The 22,158-nt window shown below is 47.5% G+C and overlaps 2 protein-coding genes across 2 annotated transcripts; both read left to right on the forward strand.

Annotated features, from left to right (window-relative positions):
• The first annotated feature begins 136 nt into the window (after window positions 1–136).
• On the forward strand, window positions 137–2,491 carry LOC8051191 (CCR4-NOT transcription complex subunit 10). Its single transcript, XM_002435442.5, has one exon. The coding sequence runs from the start codon at window positions 389–391 to the stop codon at window positions 2,429–2,431; it is 2,043 nt and encodes a 680-aa protein (XP_002435487.4). The 5' UTR covers window positions 137–388; the 3' UTR covers window positions 2,432–2,491.
• Window positions 2,492–3,743: 1,252 nt separating this feature from the next.
• On the forward strand, window positions 3,744–21,612 carry LOC8051190 (3-hydroxyacyl-CoA dehydrogenase type-2). Its single transcript, XM_029995624.4, has 5 exons — window positions 3,744–3,835; window positions 12,497–12,661; window positions 16,155–16,319; window positions 19,344–19,581; window positions 21,356–21,612. The coding sequence occupies exons 1-5, from the start codon at window positions 3,809–3,811 to the stop codon at window positions 21,544–21,546; spliced, it is 786 nt and encodes a 261-aa protein (XP_029851484.3). The 5' UTR covers window positions 3,744–3,808; the 3' UTR covers window positions 21,547–21,612.
• Window positions 21,613–22,158: the final 546 nt, after the last annotated feature.

Raw genomic sequence — 22,158 nt, forward strand, 5'->3', positions numbered from 1 at the left:
AGAGTTTTCACTCTTCGCGTTTACCACGGCAACGTTGTTTTCTTTCTCTCGTGTTCTGTCGCTCTCTTTTGCGATCGTTCACTCGGGACCCCGGGTGTCGGCGCACGGGATTTGTCACTCCTCCTCACCCACCTTTACCCCCCCTGCTGCCTCGGTTGGCCTCGGTTGCATCGACCTCCGCCGCAAATACAACAGCCAGGAATAGCCAACAAAATCCAGCCAACCATTACATTGTAAACATACGCGTCGTCGTGTTCGTAGGCGGGTGTTGGGTTGTCGCGTGTGTTCGCGAAGAACTTCTACTAACGCCTACTGTTGTCGCCTAACGCGCGAAAAACTAAAGACCGGGTACGTTCCCGAGAACGCTTAACACGCTTATCGTTCTACCATGTCCGACAAAGAGGCGAACGGGGACGGCGGCAAGCCGGTGGAAAGCGCCCCGACGGCCGCCCCTTCAGCCGTGGTCGTGTCCGAGCAAGAGAAACAGCTGGCAGCCACGGCCACAGCCGAGTTCAATGCGGGCAGGTACGCCTCCTGCATCGAAGCCCTAGACAAGCTGAGGGCCCTTCGCCCGACGGATGGCAAGGTGGCGCACAACCGAGCGATCGCCCGCTTCTACGCCTCCGGCAAGAAGAACAGCGAGGAGCTGGCCCAGGATATGACCGAGGTCGCCTCCCTGCTGCACGTGAACCTGGCAAGCCCGGACAGCCTAGACGACGTGGACCAGTGTGTGCCCTTCTTTAACCACGCCGTGTCCCTGTACCACGCGCAGCAGTACCGCAAGGCCGTCGCCATCCTCGACCGACTGTTCCAGTTCATCGAGCCGCTCGACGAGTCGGTGACTCGCAAGATCTGCTTCCTCTATATCGAGCTGTGCCTGTGCCTCAAGCAGCCCGAGAAGGTGCTCGGCCTGATCGCGTACGCCGAGAGCCTGGTGTTCGGCAGCAGGGCCGCCGCCGCCGCCGCCGGGGAAACTGCGTCGCCCTTGGAGAAGGACGAGGAGCCCCGGGAGCCGGCCAAGCTGGGCGCCCACTGGACGCGTCTGCAGCAGTACAAGACGCGTTGCTTTATGCTGCTGCGCTCGACCAAGGCGAGCAAGCGTGAGATCAAGAGCCTTGTAAACTCGGGAGCCCCGACCAGCCAGACGGTGTTCCTGCGGAGCCAGCTCGAGTTCATGCGTGGCAACTACCGCAAGGCCGTGAAGGTGCTGTGCACGGCGCAGCTGCAGGGGGACCCCAAGGTCACGGCCATGTACCACAACAACGTCGGTTGCGTGCACTTCTACACGGGCAAGCCGCACCTGGGCAGCTTCAGCTTCGACAAGGCGCTCCGGGCGTACCACGAGGGCGCCAAGGCCGGCGTCTTCGACAACCGAATGTATTACGAGCTCGTGTACAACCTGGGCGTGCAGAACCTGCACGCGGGCAGGTACGTGGCTGCCTTCGACTGCCTGGTGGAGGCGGTCCGGTTCCAGCCAACCAACGCGCGGCTCTGGCTCCGGATCGCCGAGTGCTGCGTGTACCGTCACAAGTCGGACAACGCGGTAGACTTTCAGCTCAAGGAGCGCAAGCTGAACATGGTCCGCGGCACGGTTGGCTCCGGACCGTACCGCAAGATCGTGCTGGCGCCCTCCATTTCTACTGACCGGTACGTGCCTGTGGGATCGGACCATTCTGCCGCGATACCCGTGCCAACGCTCGAGTTCGCCACGCTTTGCTTGAAGAACGCCCTATTACTTCTGCCCGAGACGGCCGCTCCAGAAACCGGCAGCTCCACCGGCGTTGCCGGTGGCGATGACGCCGCACAACCGGGAAACGGAGGAGCCGCAGGTTCTGTCCAGACTCCGCCGCACGTCTTAGACGAAGTGGCGGCCCTGAGGAACTCTGCGCTTGCGCTTGCCGCGTATGTTGCCCTGTGTCTGAATGACGTAGTAATAGCGCTGGAACACGCGGAAAGCCTGCTCTCGCAGCCGAGGATATCTGGCATCCACAGTTTTCTGGGGCACCTCTACGCGGCCGAGGCACTTCTGCTCCTGGACCGGGTTCCAGACGCAGTAGAGCACCTGAACCCCGACCTCGTGACGGACCTCTCGTACGGGTTCCCGGGCGAAGCAGACGACAGCGGGAATAACAAGGATGGCAGCAAGCCGGCAACCCCGGAGGCTGAAGACAAGGCGTACCGGAAACCGTGGTACCCGGCGTCCACTTCTACCGCCAGAGTCATCAGTTTGTACAACCTGGCCGTGGCGTACACGCTTCGAGGCGGTTTGAGCAAGGCCACCGAGACCTTGCGGTTGGTGAGCGCCAGTAAGGGGCAGGACCCTGAGATTCCGGTGCAGGCACTCATGCTCGCCATCTATGTTCAGCTGCAGCAAGGGCATGCAGATCTCGCCAAGTCCATTATCAAGCAGCACCTGCCGCAGTACAAGTAGCAAAGGGCATGTCTGAAGTGACCACTGTTGGGGCGTGGAATAAACAGTGTTTTGTCTGCCTGGACTGCTAGCATTCTTTTCTGCAGATTTCCTTGATGAACACAGTAAAATTACTTAGTGTCGGGCCCCTGTTATTTTGAGAAAGAGGCGTGCTGGGGAATTTTCGGTATACAGACCTTACGTGTTGAGATGAGCCTAGAGTGCACGCCTATTTGTGGTCAGAATTGTTGAGTGCCTATAAGTTCTAACATATTTTATGATTGTTTAAATAGTGCCATCATTAGACCCTGGTAGAAATTAAGAGTTTTACTGTACCACTATCATTTATTTGGTTATGTGACCTTGCGTGAATAGAATGCTTGTTTTCCAAAAGCTTTCGGTAGATAAATTATGTGATTTGGGCGTTGACACTGACTGAATCGGGCCAACATCTCGTTCACTGAATAATCTGGGCTGAGGATGAAAATGGTAACAGCGGTGGATGGGATCATGCTAAATTAGAGGTGGCAAATGTAAATATTTCGTCTTTTTGTTCAAGGAATTTTTTGCCACTGAGTTTATGTTTCATAGTTATACGCCTTATTCGGATAACTATTAAGTTCTAATTGTACTTTTTTTTTTTTTTAATATCAATCTAGATAAGCTCTACATTGCTGTAGAGGCTTAGGTGGCAACCAAACAGCAGAAATGAAAAAAAGTAAATGCAGTTTGTTTTTTTACAAGACCTTTGACTGCCATGGGGAATATTAGAGCAACTGAGTGTAATAATTATTTTTTAGCTCAAACACCTACAGCACAGAAGGTTATTCATACATCGGCAGATCTGAACCTTGTAAGCTAAGCTCCCGAATCTAGACTTGCTGAATTCCAAAGAAAAATAAAATATTTTTGAATCGATTAACACTATTGTCGGCCGTCCAGTTCAACCTTCCCGAACGCCTGCACATTGGAGCGGGAGCTCCCGAGCTCGTACAAGGGAGTCTTCACTGCCTCACTCAGCAGTATTGCAGTGCAGCCGAACGCCGAACCGCTTTGCACTGCCGTTTTCATTTAGCGACGGCGTGGGCCCCGTGGAAATGTATAAAAGATTTTGAGATTTTCTTTCTTTTTTCACCAAGCACCCAGACGGCCGAAATGTTAACATAAAATCGCCTTTCCCTGCTGCTGTAGTAATTCAAGTGAGCCAAAAACCTTCTAGTGTAAGTGACCACGGCCAGGTAGCGCTAGTCAGGGCCCATATTTGAAAAAAAAAAAAACTTTTGTATGTCTGGCGATTTATTTAACTTTCTTCGTTTCTCCATTCATTCACAAGTTCATCCACACCACGTGATCCACACGTTCACTTCATCCGTCTGCTAGAGGCCTTGGCTAGAGGACATGTCTGGAGCAATTCAATCTGTGAAGGTATTATCGACGTACTAAATTTGATGTTTATTCGTTTTTTTTTTTTTTTTTTTTTAGAAGAGTTATCTCGCTCAAATGAGTGCCTTAAGTACAGCGATATCGCGCAGCCTACTCAAAAAGCGACTCTGAAACTAACAGGTAGCGTGGTTACACGATTACAACATCGGCCAAAGCTAATTTCATTAAAAAAAAAAAAAAAATCTTACACTTGTTTATGTAAATTTATTTACAGGTCAGGTTCGGAACAGTACATAGTGAAAGACAGCAGTCCGGTCCGATCATCTTCTCGAGCTCGCAAGCACGAGAGCGCGAGCTCGTGCTCGCGAGCTTCGGCATGCTTGACTTCGGCAGGCATGCTGAGGACTCCTCGTCGCCTTCGGCGCGCGTTGTCGCATTCATTACAAACTTAGAGAGAAAAAAAAAAGTATGTAATGAAACAAATTACGTTTGCTTCTGTTGCTGCAATCTTTCGTGTGTGTATGTAGTGGACTCTGCCGGAATTGCGTATTCAAGGACACAAGAGCACTTCATCTGAACGAAAAGTTACTCACTACGTCGTGCCAAACGACGTAGTGAGTCGACCGGAAATGGTTATACGCACGACGCGGAGAGCTCACACCATTTGGGTCACCCTTTTCGGTCGGTGCGCGTATCACTGTGGAGCGTGTGTCACTGTGGAGCCAGCCCCCCGCCTGATTGGCCCCCTTGCCTTCCCGGCGTCCAGCCGGCGACCCATGCCCCCTGTCGCCGATTGCACCTCCGAAAGAGGCCCATGCCATTTAATTCAGCATAGTTTCGTCGATAACATAGAGTTATTATAATGTACGCTAGAGGTTCAAGTGGCGCTAGTGTGCTGACGCAAATTGAAGCAGACAGCAACCAGTCGAAAATTGACTTCCGGTAATGCATTTCTGTGGGAAAAAGTGAGTGCATTTTCTCTCTGCGCTCGATCATAAGAGCAAATATCCCGAATAATTTGTACGTACTAGGTAGCTTGGAACATTTCTCAGTCAGGCCGACGAAATAATTGGTCAGTTACGGTGTTTTTCTTTCAAATTCATCGCATTAAAAACGGTGCTAAAACGGCTTCGTACGTGCACCGTCGGACACTGTTAGCGTGAACACGACATCAGCGCTTTTCAGCGTGGGGGATATACGTGCCAAACGAACGAAGAACATCTGGAAATTAAGAAAGACGGCAAGAACTACGCAGTGACACTGGATCAGTAAATACACGTGCATATACGATCAAAATAAATTGAAGGCCACATGATCTATTCCTATTTTAAATAAGTAATAATATAATAATAATAATATCTTTATTCAACCCTGGAGGGTTGCGGCACCACAGAAAGACCATTGGCCCATACCTGAGGCCTGTGGTGCCGCTTTATTCTTTCTGCCCTGAACGAAGCTGCTTGTTCTACGTTCAAAATATCACTCGCATGCTCAAAATCTTTGAGAACAAGTGCCCGATAAAAGCTGCCCGGCAGAGAGAACAATACGAAGAAACACCTTTTATAGCCCACGGACTTTATTCTCTACGTTTTGAAGGATTTTATCCGCTCATGCACGACGGGGTCATTTTTATGTAGTGACAGGACTGGCGTATTATCAATATATAAGCGTCACCGGAATGCTGGCGAGCCTTGAATACACTCTACACTCCTTTCGATTGTAACTTTGCTACGAATCGTCGCTTGTTTTTACACACCTGCTGCGGAACACACGTTTGGGACTGAAATGTAGCGAAGTTAAACATCGGTCACTGATGAAGAAAAATGCGCTAACTAAAGCAATTACACTTTTACAGTGTTAATCAAGGTACCTACTATTCGGTACGACCCAAATAACCAAAGTGTTCCGTGTTATTTTCCGGCGAAGAGGCAAAATGCACGCGCGTTTTCCCATAGGAATGCACAGGAGCACCGCAAAAGTAGACTGGTTGCTGTCTGCTTCAATCTGCGTCACGGAAGTCGCATAGACACTAGCGCCAGTTGAACCTCTAGCGTACATTATAATAACTCTATGGTCGATAAAATTATTTTTTATCCCCTTTTTTCAGTGGTAATTGTAAAAGAGAAATGTTGTAAATATAGCCAAATGCTAAAAAAAAGTAAGCCCACACTGGGGATCGAACCGGGGTCCGCTGCGTATGGAGCAGAAATTGACCTTACCTACCACTATGTTATGACACCGCTTCGGAAACTCGGAAACATCCGTTTTATATGAGTTTCTTGTTCTGTGTATAGCCATTTCCGGTCAAGGTGCACGACATAGTGCATATACCGTAAAATACCGGGCAAGCGCCCACTCAAACTTTGGAGATAATCGCAAAAAAACGGGGGATGAGCGCTTTTCCGGTCATCAGTTTTACATATAAATGTACTGTGCATATTTTCTCAGATCTCACAAATTTGGTAATGGGCACTTAATGTGGAATGGGCGGATGCGCGGTATTCTACGGTAGCTTTACTCTTTGCGCATCGTACGACCTCGTCGCACAAATGCTTTTCCACCTGGAAAAAAGCATGCAGTGGCGTTCACTTTGCTGTGCAGTGTAATGCATTGTTTCATCACCATTACTTATCTCGGGCATAATGCAAAGGATTGATAGGTGTTATAGGCTACATGTACTTCTTTAAGCATTAGAATTGATGATGAATACCGCCTCCTCTTATTCTCTTCTTTTTCCTCGATTGAACAACTAACAATTTCTGCCGATCTGATTTTTATTTCTCGATTTACAATCATGCTACTTAAACATAAAGGAAATGTCAGTTGAATTTCTTCATGCTATGTAGGTGTTGCCTTAAAACTTAAAAAGAGCAAGGGCAGCAATGGAAATTTTTTTATGATTGAATTTTAGCAGTCTCCCAGACAATGTTCAACTACTGCATGTAAGCTATGACATTTCTAACCTTCTAACCCACTTTCGATGGTCCGCAGAAATTGGTTTCTCAACGTATCGCGCTGCGATTTACTACACAGGTGCTACCATATGTGGAAGCATGGAGTGAAAATATCACCAAATGAGCTTACCTCGCTCAGAAAAAGAAAGAAAAAAAAAAGCCTCGTTTGTGCTATCTGCTGCGGCATTTGGAGACAATATCATGACCGGGGTTGCCTAGAATTGTTATGTGCTGCCGACAGATGGCACAGTGTGAGACACGAGAATAATGCGCAGCGCCTCAGCCAATTATCTCTACCAAAAATAGGGAGCCATGAGAGATTTAAATCCCTTTTTCTTATTAAGTTCAAGGTGCGGTGCCACGATTTTCGGACTTTGGCCAATTAACTGCGGAAATTAATCTGCGTCACCTATGGAACGAAACATAGAAAACCGCATTTTCTTCCGAGCGCTAGTTCTTATTTTAAAAAAATGAAACAAATCGAAGGTCGAAGTGCCTCTCAACTCTCCACGCCGACTTTCGAGTGACGTATACTCTGGGGGTTCACGTGGTTCCCCCTTGGGCTCTCTCTTCAGAGACCCCAGCCGCTTCCTCCGCGAATGTCGACTTTCAAAGGATTCGCCTCGTCGAAGGTCGCGGCGAGCGATGGATTCAAAGGACGGTTCGCTACGGGGCTGTCGGCGAGTGTAGCAGCGGAGGGGGAGAGTTTTTGTTGACTTCCGCGTACCCCCAGGCACGCCGTCATTTTAGTTCCCGTAGCCGCCACAGGCGGCTGCAGATCGGCGAATAATTTGTTTTTTGCTTTTTGATTACGCAGCAGAATAGCAGTTTTTCGGGGAAAGGTGACATGTTTTTGGTCACTTCGGCTTGTATAAACAATATAAAAAATGCAAACTGGCAATCCTTTCAACATTAAAACCGTTGCATTGCTCCTTTAATGAATAAAGTATCACACAATTAGAATTTAACATTAAAGAGACACACGCCGGCATTGTGAAAAGTTTTAGAAGATTGTCTGCTAAGCTTGGCACCGGCACGCTCAACACTTCCGACCTTTGTCAGCAGGAGCTTCTGCTATGTAGGCGAGCCGGTCATGACGTAATCTGCGAACGCCGCGGCAGATAGTCCGAAAAAGGATTTTCCCTAATATTTTCACCCTATTGTTCCACCACTTGGCTACACCTCCGTAGTAAATAGCAGTGCGATACATTAAGAAATGAACTTTTGCGGGCCGTCTAAAGTGCCTTAGAAGCGTTAACTTACATGCTGTATATAATATTCAAAGCGCAAGTTCATCTGCTCCTTTTGCAGGGGTTGTGGTGACAACAGAATGCCAAGCTCCGATTGGCTCTGATTGAAGAATAGTGGGTAGACCTCAAAGCAAGCTGCCTTGAGGTCTACCCACTATTCTTCAATCAGAGCCAATCAGAGCTCGGCGTTCTCAACAGACCGCAACCCCAGCAAAAGAAGCAGACGAACTTGCACTCCACGTAGGTTCGCAACATTATCTAGGAGCCAAAAATTATAGAAATATTCATCGCCCATCGTGATGCCATCCTCCGTTCCTCTCAGATGGTGACAAGCATGCACACGCATTACCATGGACACCAGAAACCTAAAATGGAAAAAAGAGAATGCTACTAAAAGAAAAAACAGAAAACCAATATATACCTATATATACATATATATATATATAATATATACCCAGGATTTATGCCTGGGGTTGGGGGGGGGGGGGGGGGGGAGGGAAGGGGGAGGGGGGGGGGGGGGGGGGGGAAAGGGGAGGGGAGGGGTTAGGAAAGCTATGCAAATTTTTTTTATTTATTTCTCCCCGAGCTGTAGCTTGCGATTAAACATCAAGCATCAAGCGTCAAACATCGAGAAGACACCCTTTTTGTTCTACCCGATTATAGCCACCCCCGCTTTGTGCAACTTCAATGGGCCACTACCCTTTCTAGCTGGAAAAAACTGCCTTTTCAAAACGGATTGTTTTTTTTATTTGTTGCCAAAGTTTGAGACGAACGACACTCCAGGGGCCCTAATCTGGACATTTGGCGAGAAAGCCGGCGAGAAATCTGGCATCCGTGATTGGCCGACGCCGCGCTTGACCTTGGCGCCAGCCAATCATAGCCGCCAGATTTCTCGCCAACTTTTCCGCCAAGTGTCCAGATTAGGGCCCCAGATGTGTCTACGAGCCAGTCTCCGAGCTTGCCTTTGACGAAAGAAGAGCTACTATTACTATGTTTGCCGGGTGGTCTTTTGCTTTCAAAGCAACGTCCAATTCACAGGTGGCATCTTTGTTGCAGGATAGCCCGACTGCATGAAGCTGGATCTCTCATTATACCCACACACGTCCTAAAAGTCCCCACTTTTTACGACTTCTAAAGTGCATGCCGGTTTGCGACGCGAACATGCACTGTGGACACAGTGACACACAATTTATTTAAGTTAAGGGAGCTAGCAGCGGTGAAACTGCCCCCCCTCTTTCTCAGGGCCTTGCATTCAAATCTACAAGACAGTCCAAGGCAGCCCAAGCAAATCATTATATTTTTTTTAGCAGCAGCAATGTTTATATAGGTTTGTTCGAAAGGGTTAGGGGAGAGACCACAGTGGGGGAGACCCAAATGCTGAAAGCATGTGCATGTATTTGCACGGTTCGGAATGTGTGTACTGAATGCTGAGCAGTGCCAGTGGCGTGGCATTAATTTTTAAAACAAAGAGAGAGAGAAAAAAAAAAAAAATTTCGTCGTCCCTTTTTTTTTGTATTCTTATTTTGTTGTCGGCCACCCGGCGCCATACTCTCGCTTCTCCCCACTAACATGCACACATGTGCCTCTGCAGAATGTGCACCCTCGAAGGAGTACACCATCTGTACGAACAAGTGGGTGCATCCACAATATGGGTGATGAGGTTCTCCGTAGGGCTGCTTTCCCTTAACAATTTCTCGCAGACCATCGCAAAGGCGGTGGTATTTTTTTACACATTTTTTCGGTTGTACACGGCGGGTGTGGCCGATTTAGAACTTTGCCGATCTTTTGTTACAAGTTTGATCCTGCCGCAACATTTTCCTTCCTTTTCAACATTGGCACATGGTTTTGTTCACTGTTGCTTGCCATTTTCATTTTTCTGTCTTTTTCAGTACGGTTGAAAAAAAAAAAAATATCTATCCGGTATTTTTTTGTATCTTTTTTTTTTACCGAGTTGCTTATAGTTGGTGGCAGGTTAAGAGTGAGGTGCAAGCTCCTCCCACCTATTTCCACTTCAGCAGAGCGAACGCTGGAGAGGAGGTCGCCTCCTCTCCAGAACTCTGCCAAACGGGGGAGAGGTGGGAGGAGCTTCCACTACACCTGACACCGACTATGGGCCTGCAGATTTGTCTGACTAATAATAGCACCAAAAAAAATTAAACAATATGCTTACTACATTGACTATCAGTACCGTAGTCAATATGTGTAGCAGTGGCGAGCGAGCTGTCATAGCAAAAATAGAGCGGGCCTCAGCGGGCGCGTGGAAATTGGTGTCGTGGGCTGGGCCGGGCTTCCAAATATCGCCCCGTGCAAGCCTCTAGTTGTCGGTCTCTTTGAAACAGCTAGCGTCTGATAGCTTTATGCGGACCGCCAAATCGCTTTGGTGGTCCCCGCACCTGGCGATAGCTTTCGCTCTCCCCTCGATGGATTTAAACAATTGAAATCCTCATCAATTATGTATGTGCTCGTGCAGTCAAACACAGCATTTCTGCCTGCCTCTGTGGAGAAGGAATACATGCAAGCTGTAGATGGCTCCCGACGAAAAATAAGAATGGAGAAGAGAGCTGACTTTTATCAGAAGATATTCGAAACCTAGAACTTTGAGACTCCTTATTGAGTAAGAACTTCTTTCTCAACAATGTTTTAAATTATTAAATAAAAGAAAATTACTTGGCACTTTCACCGCAGCTGCTTATTTGTCCCCGCAACACTTATTAAAGTAACATTTTAAAGACCTCATTCACTTGTTTCAGAATAGCAGGTCTCAAATGTTTATCCATTAGATAAACATTTATTGAATCAAAATGAAGCAAGCACACGAAATATACAAGAAGAATCTGAAGGCGGCCAGGCTCTTAAGTTGAGCGCCAAATCAACTTTCTAAACATATTTCGGTGTAAATAGGTACACAAGTATAAGGTGGTGTATTTGTCTAGTAAAAGTATGGAATGCTTGGTGCATTTAGTAAAGGAGTATAGAAACAAAAATCTACATTTTGTATACTTCAATCGTGTGTAAACAACAAATGATTTTTGGGTCACTACCGTTTCTTTTGCAAAACAGAAGAGGATATCTAAACAAATTTTGCTTGCTTCCTATTACACCTTTTCTGCATTCTTCAAAAATGCCACAATGGCCCAATATGCCAGTTGATGATTTTGCACGAAAAGGCTCAGCATGGATTCATTCATAGAAAAAAAACAGTCTTCAGTTTTTTGTTTTCTTTCTTCTTGAGGGAGCTTATATTTTCATTCAATGAACTCACCCTGCTGCACTTTATTTTTACTGCGATTGTGGGATCTTCTTTTTTTCTACTTTGCACTTTGGACCAGTTGTTTCAGGACCATTTTTTTCTACACCCGCTTTCAGTGCTACAGAACAAAGTACTATGAATATATGCTGACTAGCTATAATGAGGTATAGCATGTTCTCACAAGTGCCTAACACTCCAATGATGGTAGCAAGTGAAGTGAGCAGACTGAATTTTGAAAAGGTTCCAACCCGTCAGGCAGAAATGTTTTTTTTTTTTCTCTTGCCCTACCAACCTTCAAAGTCAAGCTTATAAAAAAAAAAAAAAAAAGTTTGGGCACCTTAACATTTTCACTTCGACAGAATAACAAAACTAACAACGGGATGTCGGCTTTAGCTGACGCGCCATTGCACTGGCCTGTACGGATGACCATTCGAGCAGACAAGCTTGCAAGCCCTATGGCTAGACCTCGAAAAGTTTGTTGAGGATTCGCAGAAGGCGTCTTTTAGTTACGGCATGCTGAGGAGGCTCGCTGTAGACAGAGTACAGATCTGGCACGGGAGTGGAGTTGAGAGCAGAAACGAAAATGGCGTGAAAATCCTCAGGATTGTACTTGGAAGGCTGTAGAGAGGATACGACACCACAATGATAGCGAATTATGCGAGCACCGAGCTGCTGCCACTACGACACATTACGTGATAGCGTAAATGTGCTAGGATTTTTTTCCTTCCGTCGAAATCCGAGTTGTTTTTGAAGTTCCAATATGCTGCTTGCCCTTCCATCTGCTGCTCAGATATTTTGCATTTGTAAATATAATTTATAATCCCCATAGAATACAAATTTTGATAATATTTTTACGTGCATGTTTATACATGTTCCTAGGTCAGCTTTTGCAAATATTAGGAAGGAGGAGGGTCCCTTTTACTTTCCCTGTGACATGCCTCCGAAGTCTTATGGTAAGCCTTGGCCATGACCAGGAGCACATCCGGCAGAATGATGTACAAATTCGTGCAAGCATGCATGGAACACCCTGAAGCCCCTGACTAACAAAGACATTGCACCTTCCACTTTCATTTATTTATTTTTTTGTGTTTTTAAAGGACAGTGCATTGCTGCCCAGGCCACTGAGCTGTTGGCAGGCACTAAAATGAATAAATCAATCTATCAACATATCTAAAAAGCAAACAGTTTCACTCTCGGACTGTCTTCCGTATTTTCGATTGCATTTTGAGCGAGCGAATGGTCCCTGCAGGGCCTGGTTGCCCTGGTGACCGGCGGGGCTTCTGGCCTGGGCAAGGCGACTGCCGCCAGGCTGGTCCGCCAGGGGGCCCGGGTGGCCATCTTTGACCTGCCCACCTCCAAGGGGGAGAGCGTGGCCAAGGAGATTGGCGACGGATGCATCTTCACTCCCGGCAATGTAGGTTGTCTTTCGAACCCCCTTTTTTCCACGGATGATCGAATGCCACGCTAGTCGCTTGACGGAGTGAGGACGGCAGGGAGGTTCTTCGGTTATCCCGCCTCCGGCGCAAACTTCTCGCCTTCGATAATAACGCTTTGGCTTCTCGTGAGCCTTGCATGTGCAGCCAGAGCACGGTGACAGGCAACAGGGCATATGCCGGGGGCAGGTGTTCAAAAGAGGCGCCCTTCGGTTTTCACCTTGTCAGTGACTATGCCTTTGAGACCCTTCGGAGGAGAATGCCCTTCAATATTGTTCGAGATTATTATGTTTCGGAGCTTTTGCTCGTACGTTATCCCGTGGATTTCGTTTTTGACGCAGAATGTACATAGGGCTATGAGATTTCGTTGGAAAAATCCCCAAAAAGATGTGAAAGTTTAACATACGATTTCCCCACTAAGTTTAGTTTAAAAATTGACCTGGCATATAAAGGGGTGTCCAAACAGGATACTACAAAACGCACAACTCCGACAAATCATGCAATGCTCCGCTTCCGGCCGTTTTTCTTTGCCGGGGAAAACTTCCTCCCGTGAAATCTCCCCGTCGCTTCCTCCACGGCGGCCTTGCTGTGCTCATCACGTGGGTGCAGAGAGCCTCTCACACGCTCTGTTGGCTGTCGGTCAATCGCTCAAGGCCTCCACCATTTTTCAGGTCTCGAAAACGGGAAAGAGAATGACACGAAGGTGTCCTTCCCTTTCCCTGTGGGAAGCGAAACGCGTACGCTTCAACGCAGGAATGTGAGTGGCTCTCCGCACCCACGTGATGAGCAGAGCAAGGCTGCCGTGGAGGAAGTGAGGGGGAGATTTCCCCCCGGCAAAAAGAACGGCCGGAAGCAGAGCGCCGAACAATTTTGTCGAGTCATGTGGCCTGACGATCTTTGTAGTGTCCTGTTTGGACACCCCTTTACTGTGCGGCAGTTTAAGTCTAACCGCTAAATTTGGAGGGGAATGCTCCCTGACAAAATATTTAGCTGATGGTGGTCGCACGGTGTCGCTTGGAGACCTGTGACTGGACCGGGGTTCTGCTCACTACCGAGACAAGAAGTTGTTGTAATACCACAGAGGCCATTTTGCGCTATTACGAAGTTGGCTAGATGTCGCGGGGCACGAGCATCGCCCAGCTACCAGATCTTGCAGCACAGTAGATGGCTCTGCATGCGCATTGTTCTTTCCAAGCGACGTGCGAGAGTTTAAACCCTTTGTTTTGGTACCTTTGAGTGCAATATATTTACAAAGTGTTTGTTCTTAGTTCACAAATGTCTTCGCTGCACATTTATCAGGCTCAGCGGACGGGTGGGGAAATAACCCCTACAATCGGTAGGGTAATCGCGTAAAAGCTACCTTGACAAGGGGCCAGAATATGTGGGACAGTCACCCGTGGTAGTAACCGAAGGATTCAGCGGTAGTCTCCCCCAATCGGGACGCCAAGCCTACTCCCACACTCCGCAGCTTCCTCTTGAGATCACCAAGCGTCAACCGCACCGGCCATGGCTTCTCAAAGAAAAAGGGAAGAGCACATACCACAATAGGACCAGGTTCAACGGTGTTTATTAGAACACCAAGACGCACTGTCCCCAGACCTCCACGCCGACGAGATCAGATACGAAGGCTCACCTTGTCTCACCCAGGTTCCCGGATGAGTGGGGGTTTGGGACAGTCTGTCTTCGTGTTCTAGCAAACACCGTTGAACCTGGTCCTGTTGTAGTATGTGCTTTTCCTTTATTTTGAAAAGCAATTATCGGTGTGGCTGACCTCTGAACCTGCCTGTTGCGGCGTTCTCGAGAGAAAGCTGCAATGTGTGGGAGAAAACTTGGCGTCCCCCGATTGGGAGACTGCCTCCGGTTACTACCTCCAGTGACCATCCCACAAAAATGAACCAACTAGGTTAAATGGTGCTGTTTTTGTGTCCAACGTAATTGCTGGCTGACCTGCACTAAGAACTTCGTAAGGATGGAGAGGCCCCATCAGGCTTTATTTACGGTCTTTCACTTATGCCTCCCATCCTGATCTGTCCCCCAAAATAAAAAGAAAATATATAAAAAATAAATTTAAAAAAGTTGACTAAATTTTGTTTATTGCAGAATAACAAATTGGTTGAGTTTGTTGTAACTATGTACAGATTTATTGTCTATCTTTCATGTGTACAGACAAAGATAAAGCTGCCACGAAATTCCCAGTCTATGCTGCCTCTATATAACGTCAGCAGTCAGTCTTTACATCCATTCAAGCTGTAACTGCTTTTTGATTTGTAGAATATTTAGTTATATTAGGTGGGTGTCCTCTTTGGTACATGTACCGTTTATAATTTTTGCCGAAATAGCTTCTGCAGAGATAAGCATATGATACTAATTTAAACAACACTTCTCTTCTATCGGTTGACCAGAATATTTTTGCAAGTGAAACTGCTTAGCAGAACCAGAATCTTTGTAAAGCCCCCATGCACCTTTGGCTTATTCACTAAAAATTGTGTCAATCAAGAAAACAACAAACGAGTGCATCGATGAACAAAAAATAAGGGTGGAAAGGAGCTGGTGGAAATTGAATATTCATGTGCAAATAGTGAATTTTGAGTTCGAAGCGAATCGTGGTTTTGACCAAATATTTTCTAATCGAATATCAAATAGTTCCTCCGAGCCTTTCACTACCGTGCACCTTGCTTAAACAAACTCAGCTGATCTTGTGAAGGTTTGTTCCCAACCTTCCACATGTCCACTTCTAATAAGCAGCTCAGTTAACTTTAATACAGCTATATTTATCAATGGTGGCATGTAAATGACAAAACTGTCACAGCTATCCTAACCGAGGGGACTTATAAAGCTGATTGCTATGTGCAAATATCTCTTCAATTTCAAATTTGACGAAAAAAAAGAAGAAAAAAAACAACTAAGCAAGCATGAATGATGAGCACGGGTTGTCCAGATATAGCTGCCTCTATTTCAGCATAATCACGGCGGCCTAGCCCTGTTCAGTGCGCCTCTCACCGAGCACCTGTCCGCTGTGGGGAAGCAATACCCAGGGGGCCTGCGAGCTCCGCCGCGGCTATTGCTTCCCCGCAGTGCACAGTTGCTCGGTGAGAAGCACACTCAAAAGAGCAAAGTCGATGCAATTTGCAATCAACACTTAGAAAAGTATGAATATCGCAGTTCCTCTTGAAGTGAATTTTGAATAGCGTATTATTCGAAACTACTATTCGAAAATTCAAATGTTCGCACAACACTCAAATTGAATATAATCACAAAGAATTCCACGAGTGTGGCCAAAGGACAACACAAACACAGTCTCAAACAAGTGTATCAAATGTGATCTTGGCTCGTAGAAAAAGGATGAAGATCATCAGCCACAAATTTGCCACATAGAGTGCTGGTTTGTTCTTTGTTAGGACAAAATATACTAAATGCCAAGATTCACGTTCCGTGAGTGGTGGTAGAGCTTAAAAGGATGCTGCTCAACCACAGGTCACCTCGGAGGACGATGTCAAGAAGGCCCTGTCCACAGTCCAACAGAAGTACGAGAAACTAGACGTGACAGTCAACTGTGCAGGCATCGGGGTGGCTTTCAAGGTGTACAACTTCAACAAGAACTTGCCCCATTCCCTGGAGGACTTCACCAAGGTCATCATGGTAAGATGAGCGATGCACGACAGGCACAAATGAGGAGCTGTAGTAGAAAAGGAAGGGCAGGACAAAGGGTCGATTGCGCTCTCCAGCGTCCTGCGATCAAGAATTTTTTGTTTTCAGTTTTTCCGATGTTGTAGGTTCTACTGAGGCAAAACAAAAAGAAAAGGAATGGTTAAGTTGCTTTATATAGTGTGGATGTGTTTAGATTAGTTCCCCTATTTTTTGTTGGAATAATAATAATTTAATATTATTAATACTGTTATTATTATTATAACTATTATTTTGCATTGCATTTAATTCTTGCGTTGAGCACAGCCATAAAAAGTGATTTTATTTTTTGAAGCAATTCCTCTCGACTGCCATTACGGCAGTGTTAATTGGAATGCAAACAGGTGTACGCTGGGGCGGATGTAATGGGAGCAAAAAGGACAAGTTGTTTGTCGCTGCGGCCTGCCTCGCTTGGGCGTACTGAACAGCCTCATTTTATTGTACGTCATTGGGACTGTGGTGCAGCTGTAAATAGTGACCACCTGGGAATGAGAGTTCTTGTTTACCGTGCCACAAAGCATATTTTTCCGCCATTGGAAATACATGTTGCAAAACAGATTTTAAATCGCAGAGGGTTGTTTCCTTTAAAAAATTAAGCCCTTGTGCGTCACATTAAAAAAAACAAAAAAAAATAGGCACAAATTTATATTTTGCGCAGTGAACGCTACGAGCCATTCCAGCCAATCCAACGCCAGGAACATATCATGCGACTTAGTGCCCTGCGCGTCCCTACACCCCTCCCAGAGTCACGTGATTCTCGCAGCACTGTCTTTGATGGCTCGTAGCATTGCCTGCGGTCCATCACTCGTCCACACCAGACACGTACAGCCTCCAGATTTTTTAACTATATCACGCGGACGTGAGTAGGCTGGTAGATCAGCACCTTATCGCGGCATGAAAGAGCAGCTCAGCGAGACTACGCGCATGTGGCAGAAGGCACCCGCCTAGCCTCGCTGTTTCACGGCACTGTAAGGCGCTAATCTACCGGCTGGTTGATGCTCGAACAATATTGTTAAAAAATCTGGAGGCTATACACATTACTGAAATAAAGTAACTAAATACCGTTACTCATTACTCACCTAAAAAGTAACTATTGCAAAATACTGTGGGAGCACCCACCCTCGCTGAAAACAGGGTTAATCTTGACATGGGCGCTTGGCCGGTCAAATCTGGCACTTAATGTATGAGTTGCAGAATTCCCAAGTTTGGGAAGGGTTAACAGTGGGCGCTTGAACGAAGTGGGCGCTTGCGCGGTATTTCACGGCAAGTACATTACTCGTTAGTGCGATACAGAAAGAACGCATTTTTCTCGGCTTGAAAGTAACCCGTTGCTTTTTTCGTTACTCCGAACGTGTCGTCCTTAAGCGGTAGCCGCCTCCAGTACTTGTCGTCAATAACAATGCCTCACTTTTTAATGCATTTGTTCGTTCCTTGTGGACATCTTTTCACAATCTACTCAACGTTTTCTCGTCATGCAAATTACAGGCGCGATCTGGGACGAGAACTAGGTCGGGTGCTTGTGTCGTACACGTTCCCCGGAAGTAACTGCAAATACCGTTGCTCATTACTTCATCAAAGAGTTAAGAAAACGCGTTAGTTGTTTTCTTAAAAATAACTATCGTAAAATCCAGAGCAAGCGCCCACTTAAAATTCTGAGCAAATGCTCGGTATTTTACGGTAGGTACAAATAATGCCTTACATACAAGTCTGGTTCACACATATATCAGAGTATTACATCAACACTAGGGGCAGCGCAGATGCAGTGTCAGTTGGAATGTTTTTATCACTTTAAAAGTATACTCGCATGCGGTGCCGGTGACCAAGAAACTTATTTTTTGCGGTGCAATCTCAAGGATGGAGGCGAGCGTTTTGTGTCAACCTCTCTCCCCCAAAACTTGGTGAACTAGCCGAGAGGTCGCAGTTTTGGCATAGTTCCCCGAGCAACGATATTTGAATGTAGCTCGTAGATTGGACTTGAGCATTTTGTAAGCACTTGTTTTGGGCTCATGATAATCAAAAGCTGCACGGGTAACTCGGGTAGTGGCTCGTGTCCAATCGCTGCAACGACGACAATCCAAACTGTTAGTGTCTGGAACTTGAGCGTGTCCCATGTTTTTTTTAACCCCATCGCGTGGCTACGATAAACATTGGCGGCATATAATCAACTCTAGATCATGTGCCCGCTTCTTTTGGCTGCGACTTGAAGGGGTGAACGGTGCTAGTTTTAAAGTGCAGCTCTTAGGCACCAGTTTCCAGGTTGAGCGGCGTCGCCGTCAGCGTAACCACGCGTGTTGCATTATGGGACGTTTCCCCACTAACTTTAGCGGGAAAATTGATGTCACGTGACCCCAACACCAATTCAGTTTCCCCACTAAATTTATCAGGGAAAATGACGTCACGACTTCGTGTCACGCCACCCACGAACAAGTTCAGCGGCAGGAGGAAAGGAGGAGAGGGGAGGGTACAAAGTTGGAGGAGGGGCATACTGTCACCTCCTCCTCCTCCTAAAGAACTGCTCTCTAGTTTCGCATTACAAAGATTTGTAAATGCATTTAGTTTTTTCTTCTATTTTTTCTGAGACTTCTATTGCAGGGGAGAAAAGTAACATGTTCTACAGATTATAAACGTTGGGGGAATCATTCGAAACGGTATTTGCGGAAAGTACAAAAATTGTTGCACCATCCCTTCAAGGTGAAACAGTGTATACAGGATTGTTAATCCCTCACCAAGTCGTGTTTTTCCTTTATGGAACGGACAACAAAATTTAGTTTACGGGCAATTTACATAAAAATAAGACAAAAACATTTAGAATGCTTGCACGATCTGCATCGTTTTCGTCACATTATTAGTAGACAAGGGGTTGAAGAGTGGAACATCGAACCTTTCGGAACCCCGCAGACATCGACCAAGAAGATCTACAGGGTCGTTCATTTCGTTGGACGTTGTTTTACTTGCATAACCCCACCCAAACCCCGGCAGGTGAACACTGTGGGCACTTTCAACGTGCTGCGGCTGGCCGTGGGACTCATTGGGCAGAATGCCCCGGGACCGGATGGCCGGCGTGGCGTGGTGGTGAACACAGCGAGCGTGGCGGCCTTCGAGGGCCAGATAGGGCAGGTGGCCTACAGCGCCTCCAAAGGCGGCATCGTGGGCATGACGGTGCCCCTGGCCAGGGACCTGGCCCCGCAGGGCATCCGGGTCTGCACCATCGCACCAGGTGAGGCGGCATGGTGCCCAAACCGCATCCTCGAAGGCGGTCCCTCGATTTCTGCCCATCGTTGTCGTAAAAGTATTGTGCCGTTGCCTGCCGCAATCTTGGCGGTGGCATGGCGCCGGAGGTGCATGCGATGCTTGTTCTGCTGCGGGTCGCTCTGCAGCCGGACAACCGACGGAAACCAAAGCAGACACGAACTGGGACGTCACAGCGACGGGGACCCTCGGCTTTTTGGTGGGCATTCCTAAAACGATGGAAATAGGAAGCTTCTGGAGGCGACACGACGCCATTAGAGGTGAAGCCAGAAGTGTGAAGGTACACGCCCCCAACGGTGACCAAATTCACTGCTGTTTTGGTCACCCTCGGCTTCCTAACTCCATGCCTGAAACCAGTTGCCAGGAGCGCGACATCAGACGGTACAACACGTCGGCTCCTGTGACGAGATTGGTTGCTATCCCCTCCTTCGACGCATGGGCAGGGTAAGGATAGATGGCGAATGCACCCGTCAAAGACGCATTCCAGACACTGTAGTGGCGCCGCTGGCCATGGAGGTTTGCTCTACAAAGGGTCAAACACGCCAGAGACGGTAGGAAAACATGGCAGCTGTCTTTTGATCTATCGATGAAACCGTCACATGCAGAATTTCATCTCGTGCGAAACGCGGCCATACTCACGTTCGGTATTTGATGCGTGCAAATGTGCATATTTGATTGGTGAAGTAAATGGCAGGTGGGAGACTACCTCTTCTACCTTCGTGCTAAGCTATGCAAATAATCTTTTTCATTAAAAGCGACATAAAACAACACTTTAAACTGGGTGCTTATTCAATGCAACAAACTTTGGGTGATTCTTTGACTGTCATAGAAAGCCCATAAACAAGGCGACGTGCTTGTGCACGTGGCAGGAGAAATGGTGAGAGGACCTCTGAAGCACAAACCACGTGCTAGAAAATGTAATTGCATTTCACTTGGCGGTGTATACCTCCAGAACACCTCTTAGTTATTGGACACATTCAGTTTTGGAGCATTCATAAAACAGGTAGAAAACACCAAAAGACTATGTGAAGCTTGCTGCGTGCATCCGTGCAAAGTGGTGAAGCTTGCCGTGCACACCGGTGCAAGGTGAAGCTCACTGCACACACCGGTGAAGCTGCCCGTGTCGCTTTGACCAGCAAAGCTTGAATCTGCCTAGTTCAGGGTCATGCCTGCCCAAACAAGTGGGCCATCGCGTCTCGTCCGGCAGCAGGTTTTGGAATCAACTACCGACAAGGCAGACACAACAAATGGGAAATGTTCGTGAACGCAAGTCAGGAAAATGAACTGAGAACATAGCGACGAGGTTTTACCGTAAAGATAAAGTTTGTTGTGCATGAACTGAGCCCTAATACAAAAGGAACCGATTTACATTTACCGTACATCAACGCTCAGCCTCTCATCCCCACAACAGACTCAGACAAGAGCAGAAGCTGCCAAAGGATAGCCTTGTGGCATTTGCAATTTTTCGTCCACGTTTGTAAACTGAGAACGCCTCAGGAACGCACGCTACAGTCGCCGAAAGAATTAAAACAACGGGGCATCTCTTTCGAATGCCTGGCATGCACTCGCCGCCTTCCACGGTGCTTCGGCCGCTCGCGCACTTTGGAGGCTCACAAGACGCTGAAGCACCATTGAAGGCAGGAAGATCATGCCGGAGAGAGGGAAAATTGAAAGATCTCCCCGCCACTCTTGTCCTGCCAGCCGTCGAGCCAACAACGGCAGTCTCGCAATGTCGAACGCAGGCCTCTTCCACACCCCGCTGCTGGAAGCTCTTCCGGAGAAGGTGCGCACGTTCCTGGCGGAGACGATCCCCTTCCCCAAGCGCCTGGGGGACCCGGACGAATACGCGCACCTGGTGCAGTCCATCATCGAGAACCCGCTGCTCAACGGGGAAGTCATCCGACTGGACGGAGCCCTGCGCATGGTCAGCTAGCCATTTACGAGGACAGAGCCACGTTTACACGGTCAAATAAAGTGCCTACTTTTTATAGTACCCGAAGACGCGTCGAGTTATGTCGTGCCGACCGCTTTCGGAAGCTTGGCGCCAATCCAGGCTTTCGCAGGACGGGAGATCTCGAAGTATCCGACGGGCCTTTCATGCATATAGACGCCACCGAGCGGCAGACATTTTAACTTCGTTTCCAGGGGACTTGTCATCGTCCCCGGCTTGTTCAAAACAGCATCCATGACAAAAAGCCCTGCCAAGCTACACTTCAAATCAACTTGGGCAAGAGCTTAGTCAAAGGTTCGAACACGCCAACTAAAAGTGCAAAGGCACGAAGCATTCACTGCACACATTTGTTTAGCTAGTGATTACACGCAAAGCTGACGAATGCGGTGACCTTGTGCTTTGGACACTGGTCAATTGGTCTCACCGACTCGTAGTGTTGGCCGCGCTCAGATTCGGGGTGAAACAAACCCCGGCACTTGAGCGGTGTGGCACCTGAACGTCGCCTCTCGCGTGCTGGCACACTCTAGCCTGAAGCCTGCTCTTTCACCTGTTACGATTTCCTCTGAAGTATGATGCATGTTCTTAAAATGAGAT

The sequence above is a fragment of the Ixodes scapularis genome, unplaced genomic scaffold (assembly GCF_016920785.2).
Source record: "Ixodes scapularis isolate PalLabHiFi unplaced genomic scaffold, ASM1692078v2 PGA_scaffold2__306_contigs__length_199485367, whole genome shotgun sequence".
Lineage (NCBI taxonomy): Eukaryota > Metazoa > Arthropoda > Arachnida > Ixodida > Ixodidae > Ixodes > Ixodes scapularis.

Bases quoted from the DNA above. Each gene is read 5' to 3' on its own strand.
- LOC8051191 (XM_002435442.5), top strand. From the start codon at position 389: ATGTCCGACAAAGAGGCGAACGGGGACGGCGGCAAGCCGGTGGAAAGC.
- LOC8051190 (XM_029995624.4), top strand. From the start codon at position 3,809: ATGTCTGGAGCAATTCAATCTGTGAAG. The intron at 12,662-16,154 runs GTAGGTTGTCTT...GCTCAACCACAG, and splicing joins GCATCTTCACTCCCGGCAAT to GTCACCTCGGAGGACGATGT. The intron at 19,582-21,355 runs GTGAGGCGGCAT...TGTCGAACGCAG, and splicing joins GGTCTGCACCATCGCACCAG to GCCTCTTCCACACCCCGCTG.